General features: G+C 43.9%; 1 protein-coding gene across 2 annotated transcripts; it reads left to right on the top strand.

Moving 5' to 3' along the window:
• The first annotated feature begins 1801 nt into the window (after positions 1-1801).
• On the top strand, positions 1802-3352 carry LOC107483391 (protein SINE3-like). Of its 2 annotated transcripts, none has more exons than XM_016104007.3 (3): positions 1802-2032; positions 2138-2245; positions 2725-3352. In XM_016104007.3, exons 1-3 carry the CDS (start codon positions 1997-1999, stop codon positions 3136-3138), a joined length of 558 nt encoding a protein of 185 aa, XP_015959493.1. In that variant the 5' UTR covers positions 1802-1996; the 3' UTR covers positions 3139-3352. The 2 variants fall into 2 exon arrangements, with proteins under 2 accessions (XP_015959493.1, XP_020995755.1); XM_021140096.2 differs by having other exon boundaries at positions 1802-2037.
• Positions 3353-12160: the final 8808 nt, after the last annotated feature.

The raw sequence follows: 12160 nt of genomic DNA, 5'->3' as shown, positions 1-12160 counted from the left end.
TTGGTGTTGTTTTTTATTTTATGTTTATGTTAAAGCATACGTGTATGTAGCCATACTTAGGGTACTTTTATAAAAGTAGTATGCAGTATATGTTAAGCGAATGAATATATTATTAGCTATGGTTTAAATGATAGGGTATGATTTTAGGCATATTTTAAAATGGATTTGTTATTTAAATGTTTGTTTAGGTTTGTTTTTCTTTAAACTAAGTTATTAAGCATATGTTTATTAATTTAGTTATTAATTATTTAACTAGGCACCTTATTGTTCCGGGACAATAATTCTGCAATGCTTGCAACAACCTAGACACCTGATTGTATGATTCTTCCTAATCGCCGTATATCTGCGCAATTACCTTTTGTTTTGTCATCCAGATTTTTCTATACGAGGGTTTGAAGTAATAGCTTTGCCTAACTGCGCCTTGTAGTATAAGGATGCTGATGGATGTGTTGGACTGTATCAATGGTAGGATGTCACGACAGATGAGGCTGCTGTCCAACTGTCGATAGTCCTAAGACATGGTTGGTGCTAAACACGTGTGCGCTCCTCCAACCCTACGCGTCTTCCTAACGAAATAACACATACATGGTTGGCATTTACACAAAATATAACAGTGATAAACAATATTAATTACACCACAGTTAAACGATGCCTCACCAATATCCGAGATTCTGTCGGAGGACAACATAGAGATTCCACGGGCATCCAGATGTATATTATCAGCAATGAACATGGTACTTTAATCGGTTCGACTCCACTACTTGATACCCAACACTTCTGCGGATGCTGTAATTCTTCACACCCTTCATCACTGCATCTCTAATCTTGAATCTGTGGCAAACCCTAAACTCCACACTATCGTCTAAATTGTAATCGTCTTCACCTATGTTGCATCGCGTCCAGATCCAACGTTTGATAGTGACTGGGTACAGCTGATAACGTCGGAATTGGTTGCGGGGCAGGAAGAAGATACCGAACTGATGCCTCCACTAGCATCTAAGGTACAAACTCCTCGTCGTCATCATCTTCAGAAGAACCACTATCGTTGCTATCCGCAACATACTCCTCGTCGGATTCCTCACCATCTACTTCCATGTCTTCCACTAGACTCGCAACGTGTATCGGTGGTGGTGCGAGAGGTGGGTTGTCCTGCAGGAAATCCGAGTGGTCAGATCCACCGCCACCAAGATCACCGACTTCTGTAGAAAGCTTCATAACTTGTTCGTCATGATTCTCTCATGAATGTCAAATATGAACCGCACATGCTCGTCATCATGGAGCCAAAACAGACGAAATCGGAAAACTCCATTTTCCATCGGTGCTAGCAACCTATACTCCACCTTTCCTATCTCTTTTCTCCCGCTATCACCAACGCTACTCAATATTAGACTCTTCAGCTCGGACAAAGAACTAACTCGCCGAACACTCAAATATGATCTCGATGTCACTATTTCTCATATGGCAATTGGAATACATACTTACAACCACATATCCACCACCATTAGACATTTTGGCTTAATGGAAGAAGTGAGATGTTTGTAAAGAATACAAAGGATTGCACATCCTTTTATACCTTATGAAAATTTGTCGTAATGTATCTTAATTACATTGTAAACATAATAATTCTTTACGTATCTCATTTACAGTATAAAACTATAAACAAAATAAAACTGGACATATCTTTTGATAAAAGTGCTACAAATTGTTTATTTTGAAAAATAAAATATTTATTTTATCTATTTTTTTTTTTAAAAAAACCCTTTCATTCACCTATTTGAGAACAATAAAAGAAAATCCGGCGTATATGGCTCACTGGACAATAATACCCCTTAAAGGATAGCAGCATTCTGATGCAAACCATCGTTTTTTTACTATAAATAGAAAAGATTTGAACGTTTTCTTTCACACAGAAAAGCTTTCTCCCGCCAAATGAAGGATCACCAACTCCAAACACCACTGAAGCTCTCTCTCTCTACTCGCTCCGCAGAGAATCACCATGCCAAATCCAAAGTTCCCTCTTCCAAGAAATCTAGTAAGGCACGCCTTGTGAACCCTAATCGCTCGCATTTCCCCCGTTTTCTTCTTCATTTTTCCTTTTCTCACATTCCATTCTTCTGTCTCTTCTCTTTCGAGCCAGATCACCCGCAAGAACTTGAATGCAGAATTCACTTGCGTTTCTGAGGATTCCGTGGACTCCTCACCGATCTCTGAGATCTCCTACCTAAACTACAACGATGATGCTAAGGTAAGTTCGAATCCTGAGTATTTCTACCTTTTTTTTCTTTTTTATTTAAACGCAAATTTCATAAGCGGATTTCGTAATTTTGCTGTTCTTTTATCTAATTTAAGTTTTACTTGAAAATATTCTCTGTGTAGTTGTTTTGTGGCTCAACTCTCACTCTTAGATCTGTTTACTTATCGCTAATATTTGTGATAATTTCTGTAATTAGATTCTAATTTAAGCATACTTCAATCTTTTATGTGCATAAAATTTTATGATCTTCAATGTAATTTAAGCAGACTTAAAAATTTTTCGGTGTGCATGTTGTGTCTTGTGTGTAATTATTTATGTGATACATTTCGTAGATGTGTTGAATTTTCACTAGAGCGATTCTTATTAGGGATACTGCAAGTGTTTTGATTCTGACGAAAGGAATACGAACATATAGTGGAGGATTTACCTGATTCAAATTGTTGATAATATATTTGATGTTTCTATTTCAGACCTTATTGGAAGAAACTCCTTCCGTGACCTTGCTTCCAACGGATACAACTCTGTCTGAAATTACCAATGATGTAACAGGAACTGGTTCAACTATTGATGACTGTGAGTTGGATGGTTTCAAGTTCAATTCTGTGGAGGCAGAGATTGCTCTTAATTTCCTCAAAAAATCAAAAGTTCATCTCCTCAAGTCCTCCAATGTTGCTCCGCACTATAGGAAACTGATTGGTGAAATAATTGAGTATACCATACAGGATCTCAGCACAAAGAACATGCCAGAGGACACAGACTGCTTTAACAAAGTGTCATCAGAAAAAATTCGAACGGTATTTCTATGCTTCTTCGTTTGGATAATTGTCGTGTGGTTTATGCTTTTCTTTAATTCAGGTATTCCAAGTGGAGTGGTGCCGACTTGAATTGTTTCGCTGTGGTTGATATGCATATAGACTGCTCTCACCTAAAATACCAGAATGTGAGACTGCTTTAACAGAATTACCTATTTTTGAGTTTGCTACTCACCACATAATTCCTGGGTACGGATCAGGATGCATTTATTCTTTTGGACCCTTGTCTAGGTTATCGTTTCTTTTTTTTTTTTTATTTTAACTTTTTTCTAATACTATAATTCAAGTGTTATACTCCACTGAAAAAACAGGTGTTATGTCATACATTAGATCCATCAAGATCATGTTTTACTGCAGAAATATTTTAACAGTTTCTAAGCAATTTAATTGTGAATTTGTTGCTACCTTTATTTGTTTCATCATGTCTTGACGACGTGCTATGTTATCTGATATAGCTTAGGCCATACCCTATAAGCAATATGTATGTAGATATTTAACAAAACTCAGTTAGTCAGAGTCGTTTAATACAGTAAGTGGTGGTTAGTTAGTTTGGCAGAGCTGGTAATTCTGTTAGTTATATATGGAAGTTAGTTATGTAAGAACACATGTATATAAGGATAGAATTCCACTGTGATCAATGAGAGTCTTATTCATCTCTCTCTCTCTCTCTCTCTGAACTCTGTCCATACACTCTCTGAACTCTCAAGTCACTCTTCTAACGTTGTCCATATCATGGAAGTATGTAATTTAAAAGGTTACAGGAGAAAATGACAAACAATGGCCATAGAACATTGACACTGAATAAATTTTTTCTTAGCTATTCTTTCAAAGTGAATATTCATCAGACAATTAGTGCCACTAAGTGCATGTTTGGGTGCCATTATTTTGATAAAAAAAATCTTTTTTCAATGGAAAAAGATCTTTTTTTATTTTGTAGTGTGTTTGGCAAATTTCTAGTAGTAAAAATAAAAGCACTAAAAAAATAAAAAAAATATCTTTTTTGAGAAGCTACAATTTACATTTTTTTTAAAAGATCTTTTTTCTTTAAAAAAAAGATGTTTTGTAATTATTGATAGACAAAAATATCCTTACTAAAATTTTAAAAAGACATCTTTTACCCCCTTTCTTTTTTAAATGAATGTATTATACATTCAATATCTCCTTCATGCCTTGAACCCCATAACCAAATTCCAACTCAAACCACAGTTCCTCTGGTTCGCATTACGTTGTTTGGAGAACCTTTCATCATAGTTTTTCAAATCTCAGGTTGCATTGCTATGCTTTGGTTTATAATTTTCAAGACATATGATATTTGATATTAAAGCATTAATTTTTACGATAGAAACAATGTGTTGGTGCTGATAGACTGAAACTTTTAGCTGCAAAAGTCCCCTGCCAAACCATATATTGTGCAACACTTACAAACTCAAATATATGAAAAGTTAATTAACTAATTCATACAAAACTAACGCAACTTTTATTTATTTATTTATTTTTTTACTATAATCATACGTGATATCTTTTATTTTTGTTTTTATTTTCATAGATGAAAGTTGGAATTATATTTTATACAGTGTTGATCTTGGTTTGATGTTTGAGATTTTTTAGGATTCCGTATCTAATATTTTGGGAGCATTATTGTGTAATATTTTGCCAGATTCACTATTACAAGAATCATGTAATATTTTGAGATAAAATCTTTAATGATTTGATATAAAATATAATCATATATAAATATAAAAAAATATACTAGTATCAAAATATAAAAAAGTAAAAAATCTGAAATGATTTACAAATAAAAACATAACATATTCGTTTAGCTTTTGTGAAATATATATATCTAAAGGTTGAAAGTTAAAATATTATTGTTTTTCTACACACTTGTTACGGACCCGAGCCACGGACCCGGGTCCACGATCGACCCCGGATCCAAGCAAAGCGGGCCAACCCGACTCGCCCCGCTGAAAGCCCGGGAACCGGCCCTCTAGGAGCTCCTAACCAACTTTCGAATTCAAAACATCACTCTTATCCTAGCCAGATAAGATAAGATAAGATAAACCACCAAACACGTATAAATAAAGGACCTGAGTCATTCCAGGTATTCATTCATTCCATACACCTTATACCTCATAGATCTATTCTGACTTGAGCGTCAGAGTGTCTTTGCAGGTACCTCCCCTCCGCACCATCTGGGCAACCCAACATCCGATCCAACCCGCAGGTCTCCGATCCTCCTCTCAAATCGTATCAGAAGCATTCTGTACATTGGCGCCGTCTGTGGGGACCTGCGATAATCAGACCGGATGGAGGGCATCCTGGAGGACAACCCATCAAGCCAGGACGACTCCCAACCGCGTCGTCCGAACTCAGAACACCATGAAGCCACAAACCAAGCAAAAATAGCAAGCACCATCCACCACGCAAACGAACACGTCACGACGGACCCACAACATCCCGAGAAAGCCAGGGACAAAGCGGCACAAATCATCCAGGATCTCTGTCTCCGGGTCCAAGAACTTGAAGGCAAGCTAAACAACAAAGAAAAACACAATAACGAGCATGGAATCCATGCAACTTCCAGGTCAAGATCTCACCACGGCAGGTCGCCAATCCGGCAACACAATAGGAGAGATGATCGCAGCACCTCACGCAACCGCCGACGCGAGAAATCGCCTGAACGACGATACGACAAGAAACACCATCGCAGCGATTCTCGGGATCTAAATCGTCAACATGATTCAGACGAAGACCGGCGATACCGAAGCACCAAACGCACGAGAAGCGACCATACCATAATGGGAGCTACACCCTTCACGGAAGGAATCTTAAGAGCAAAACTCCCCAGAGGTTTTGACAAACCTACCGACATGAAATACGATGGAACTAAAGACCCTCAAGAGCACCTAACGGCCTTCGAGGCCAGAATGAACTTAGAAGGAGCATCCGACGCAGTCCGATGCAGAGCCTTCCCAGTAACCCTTGCCGGGCCAGCGATCAAATGGTTCAACGCCCTCCCGAACGGATCCATAACTAGCTTCCACGACATCACAAGAAAATTCATGGCCCAGTTCACAACCCGAATCACCAAGGCCAAACACCCCATCAGCCTGTTAGGGGTCACACAAAGGCAAGAAGAATCCACGAGAAAATACCTCGACCGCTTCAACGACGAATGCCTGACGGTCGACGGACTCACGGACTCCGTTGCCAGCCTCTGCCTAACTAACGGACTCATGAATGAAGATTTTCACAAACATCTCACCACCAAGCCAGTATGGACCATGCACGAAATCCAGAACGTCGCCAAAGATTACATCAACGACGAGGAAGTCAGCCAGGTCGTCGCTGCCAACAAGCGGCAGCACGCCACCACCCAACACGGCAACCCGACTCCCCGTCATAACCCACCACCCAAAGAGAACCAACGAGACCACCTTAAACCGACCCACAGACCACCAAGAATAGGAAAATTCTCCAACTACACCCCCCCTAACAGCACCAATAACTGAGGTATACCACCAAATAGCAGATCGAGGCATCATCCCCAGAGCCCGACCACTCAAGGAAAGGACAGGAGGAAACAAAACCCTCTACTGCGACTATCACCGCGGATACGGCCACAAAACACAAGATTGTTACGATCTTAAAGACGCTCTTGAGCAAGCCATACGAGACGGCAAACTCCCCGAGTTCGTCAAAATCATCAGAGAACCAAGGCGCGCCGACAGAGACAAATCACCAGAAAGAGAAGGACGCAACCCAAGAACTCAAAAACCACCCAGAGAAAACACCGAAGAAGACCCGACCATCATAGTGAACGTCATCACGGGCAAGGACGTGCCAAACAAGTCAAAACTAACAATGAAAAAAGACCTCAAGATAATGGCCGTCAAAAACCACGACCCAGTCACCACGGCCGACAGCACGATAACCTTCTTACCCGAGGACTGCCAGCACGGCACCTCGGCCGGAGATGCCCCCTTCGTCATATCAGCCCGAATCGGAACAGGACTAGTAAGAAGAATACTCGTGGACACAGGTGCCGACTCCAACATCCTCTTCCAAGGAGCCTTCGACAAACTCGGGCTCCGCAACGACAACCTCCAAACGCATCGCCACGGCGTCACGGGCCTCGGAGATAACTTCCTCAAACCAGACGGCTCGGTCACTCTCCCCATCACCATAGGAACAAGCAACACCATAGGAACAAGCAATCAGAGAAAGACGATCCTATCCGAATTCGTCGTCCTAAAAGACTCCACAGCCTATAACGTCATTCTCGGGAGAAAAACAATCAACGACTTCTCGGCAGTCATCTTCACCAAATACCTTCTCATGAAATTCAAAGCCGATGACGGCACCATCGGAACCATTCACGGAGACCGAGAAGTTGCAGCCGAATGCGACAACAATAGCTTAGCCCTAAGGAAAAAATCTCGGGACGCGGCCGGAATATTCCTTGCCGACCTAGACGCACGGCTTGACGGCCAACCTAGACCAGAACCAGAAGGGGACATGGAAAAACTACAAATAGGGCCAACCAAAGATGAATACACGTTCATCAACAGAAACCTCCCACACGACCTCAAAGAAGAACTCTCTCAACTTTTGAAACAAAACAGAGACCTATTCGCATTCACACCAGCCGATATGCCGGGAATAAGTCCCGACCTGATGTCTCACCATCTGGCAGTAGACCCCCTAGCCAAACCCGTGGCGCAAAGAAGACGGAAAATGTCACCAGACCGAGCCGCCGAGGTCCAAAAACAAGTAAAAGCCCTACTCGAAGCCAACTTCATCCGAGAACTCCCTTACACGACCTGGCTAGCCAACGTCGTACTAGTTAAAAAGTCTAACGGGAAGTGGCGAATGTGCGTTGATTACACAGATCTCAACAAAGCATGCCCAAAAGACACCTTTCCCCTACCAAACATCGACGGACTAGTAGATGCAGCATCCGGACACCGGTACCTCAGCTTCATGGACGCATATTCCGGCTACAACCAGATCCCGATGCACCAACCAGACGAAGAAAAGACAGCATTCATCACCCCAGACGGAACCTACTGCTATAAAGTAATGCCCTTCGGCTTGAAAAACGCCGGAGCCACCTACCAGCGACTCGTTAACAAAATATTTCGCAACTTAACCGGAAACAAAATAGAAGTCTACATAGATGATATGCTCGCCAAAACGGAATCCGGTGAACAATTAACCGACGATCTAAAGCTCATAATGAACACCTTGCGAAAGCACCAAATGCGACTCAACCCAACAAAATGCGCTTTCGGAATGGAAGTAGGAAAATTCCTCGGGTTCATGATCACACAACGCGGAGTTGAGGCAAACCCGGAAAAATGCCGTGCCGTCCTCGAGATGACAAGTCCCAAAAACCTCAAAGAAATCCAAAAGCTCACCGGCCGACTAACCGCACTATCCCGGTTCCTCGGAGCTTCGGCACAAAAGGCAATCCCTTTTTTCAAACTTATGAAAAAAGGAACCCCCTTCAAATGGGAGGCAGAATGCGAAGAAGCTTTCCAACACTTCAAGAAGGTCCTAACGGAACCTCCAATCCTCGCAAAACCTCAAACAGGGGAAACACTATACCTGTACCTCTCCATAACGGAAGAAACAATCGCAGCAGCACTCGTCCGGGAAAACGAGAAAAAGGAACAAAAGCCCATATACTTCATAAGCAAAGTGCTACAAGACACCGAAGCTCGCTATTCACGACTAGAAAAACTGGCTTTCGCACTCCTCTCGGCATCCCGACGACTACGACAATACTTCCAGGCTCACCCCATAACGGTTCGAACCGACCAAACGGTCAAACAGGTATTACAAAAACCCGACCTAGCAGGAAGAATGCTAGCATGGTCCATCGAGTTATCCCAATTCCAGATCAGGTTCGAACCCCGAAACGCCATCAAAGCGCAAGCCTTGACCGACTTCATCGCCGAAATGACTCCGACCAAGCTGACACCCGAACCATGGAAACTGCACGTCGATGGCTCATCAAACTCCACTCACGGAGGCGCCGGAATTATACTCGAAAACCAAAATGGGATCACAATTGAACAATCAATAAGATACGACTTTCCGGTATCAAATAACCAAGCAGAATACGAGGCCCTTTTGGCAGGCCTAAACCTAGCTCGGGAAGTCGGCGCCAAGGTACTCGAAGTTAACACCGATTCCCAGGTGGTATGCTCCCAAATCAACGGGAGCTATCAAACCCGGGACCCCCTGCTCCAACAATACCTCAAAAAAGTAAGTGAAATAAAAGAAGGATTCGAAAACGTCTCCATACATCACGTTCCCAGGGAGCGAAACGCCAGGGCGGACCTACTTTCCAAGCTAGCCAGCACGAAGTCAGGACACGGCAACAGATCGCTAATCCAGGAGGTCGTTAAGTCGCCTTCCGTATCAACAGAAATCAACGCACACCTAACATCCTCAAACCGGGAGTCTTGGACGTACCCGATCTTACAATATCTCCGCGACGGAGTCCTACCACCAGATCCAAAAGAGGAGAAGAAAATAAAAAGAGAAGCCGCCAACTACACCATCATAGCGGGACAACTATACAAACGCGGATTCTCGCAGCCCCTACTTAAATGTATAGAACCCGGGGACACGGAATACATACTCCGTGAGATCCACGAAGGCTGCTGCGGTCACCACATCGGAGGAAAAACGCTAGCCCAAAAAATCGTCAGGGCCGGTTATTTCTGGCCCACAATCATTCGAGATTCCATACAACTCACAAAAAGCTGCGACAAATGCCAAAAGCACGCCAATATCCACCAAGCCGCCCCACACCAACTCAGTATCATATCGGCTGAACGGCCATTCGGCAGTTGGGGAATCGACCTCGTCGGGCCCTTCCCCACGGCACCCGGCCAACTCAGATACCTCATCGTCGCCATAGACTACTACACCAAATGGATTGAAGCCGAGCCCCTGGCCTCCATCACGGCTACTCAATGTCGGAAATTCGTCTGGCGACAAATCATTACCCGATTCGGAATCCCCGAAGTCATCATCTCCGACAACGGAACCCAGTTCACAGACAAGAGATTCAGAGAACTCCTAGAAGGATTGCATATATCCCATCGCTTCAGCTCGGTAGAACATCCCCAAACAAACGGACAAGTGGAATCCGCCAACAAAATCATCGTCAAAGGACTTAAGAAACGACTTGACGAAGCCAAGGGGCTATGGGCAGACGAGTTGGGATCAGTCCTATGGTCATACCGGACGACACCCCAAACGAGCGCAGGAGAAACGCCTTTCCGATTAACATACGGTGTAGAAGCAGTCATCCCAGTGGAAATCGGGGACCCCAGCCCTAGAAGAACGGTCGGAGGTAACGACGAAGAAGCAGAACGAGATCTCGTGGACGAAGAAAGAAGCATAGCCCATGTCAAAGAATTGGCACTTAAACAAAGGGTCAGCCTAAGGTACAACCACAGCGTTATCCGACGAGAATTCGCGGACAACGACCTCGTCCTACGACGAAACGATATCGGCCTTCCGACCCCAGGAGAAGGAAAACTCACCCCCAATTGGGAAGGACCATACAGAATCAAGGCCATAATTGGGAAAGGAGCGTATAAAGTCGAACGACTAGACGGCAGCGAGATACCGAGGACTTGGAACGCAGCCAACTTACGAAGATACTACACTTAAATAAGTCACCCTTTATTTTTTAAAGTCACCATTTGTTTTTTCTACTTCTTTTTTATCATTTTTCTTTTAGTTCCCTCACGAAGGGTTTTAACGAGGCCCAACCATTTAAGTAAAGTTTTTTAAGTTACTTCCATTTCATCTCCATTACAAGCCATTACCGTTTCTCAAACACGGAAACAAAGACACGGCCACCACTGGAGGGCTGATCACCCCCCGGGCCCGAACACACGGATATCCAAAAAACCGACCAAACGAACGGTTACGATAAACAATACCTAAAGCCCGAACGGCCAAATAAAACACTCCAAAACGGATAATACGAAGACCCAAAAACGGTCAGAAATATCATACAAAACGAAGTCACGGCCCTCGAGCCATTGGAAAAAGTTTAAACAAAGTTCAAAATCTAAAGATACAAAGAAAAACTACTCGATGTCAACAATCCGACCCTCACGGATGGTCTTGAAAGCTCCCGTTACGGACACATCAACGCCAGGGGCCAATACCAGAAACTGCGCCTTCATCGTCTCCTCGGTAGCAGCAACGGCATCCCTGGCATCAGCCAATAAAGCCGTTTTCTCCTTCTTTAGGGCCTCAACCTCGGCCTTCAAAGTCTCCGACTCGGCGAGAAGCAAGGCAGCTTGAGAACTCGCATCAGAAGAACGCTTCCGCTCCTCAGCCAACTGAGAAAGAAGTGAAGTCTCAACGCCGGCAAGTCGGAGAATCTCCGCCCCGGCATCCTCCGATGACTTCTCCGCCTTCTCCTTCGCAGTCTTGGCCGTCGCAAGCTCCTCCTTTATCTTGGTCACATCAGCCTGGGCCTGCCGAAGCTTCTTCTCCAACAAACCCACCTGGGCCATCATAGGCTCAGCCTTCCGAACAACCACAGCAGAGCGAAGAAGAGCACGGTAAACCGACTTAGCCTGGCCAGCGACGTCACAACCATCAAAAAATGACTCTGTCCCAGGCATTAAGTGCTGATCAATAAAGCCCGTAGCGTCGAAACGACGGTCCATCACACTAGGGATCAAACCCTCCTCCTCAAAAGTCTCACTACCCGGCTCCTCAGTTCTACCCCTCTTCCGAGAAGCCTCGGCAGCCGTCATCACGACAACCTCAGGCGATCCAGGAGGAACCTCAACACCAGTAGGCGCTCCCGACGAAACGACCTCCTGAGGAATGGCCTGGGAATCCACAGCCGGGCCCGAAACAGGAGTCGAAGGAGACGACCCCCCCTCCTCCCGAACCAACGCGGCCTTCAACCTCGCCAAAGTTGTCAATCCGCCAGCCATCTCAACTAAAAGAAAAACAAGGAGAGGAGTTAAAAAAAAAAAAAAAGGGAAACACACCAATATATGTCCGACAAGCCTCAGGATCCCCCATAACGTCTCGAGGATTCAGT

The sequence above is a fragment of the Arachis duranensis genome, chromosome 4, assembly GCF_000817695.3.
Source record: "Arachis duranensis cultivar V14167 chromosome 4, aradu.V14167.gnm2.J7QH, whole genome shotgun sequence".
Classification (NCBI taxonomy): Eukaryota; Viridiplantae; Streptophyta; class Magnoliopsida; order Fabales; family Fabaceae; genus Arachis; species Arachis duranensis.
Note: the sequence above shows the minus strand (reverse complement) of the source record. Positions and strands in the feature narration are given on the sequence as shown.

Bases quoted from the DNA above. Each gene is read 5' to 3' on its own strand.
- LOC107483391 (XM_021140096.2), top strand. From the start codon at position 1,930: ATGAAGGATCACCAACTCCAAACACCACTGAAGCTCTCTCTCTCTACT. The intron at 2,038-2,137 runs GCACGCCTTGTG...CTTTCGAGCCAG, and splicing joins CTTCCAAGAAATCTAGTAAG to ATCACCCGCAAGAACTTGAA. The intron at 2,246-2,724 runs GTAAGTTCGAAT...TTTCTATTTCAG, and splicing joins ACTACAACGATGATGCTAAG to ACCTTATTGGAAGAAACTCC.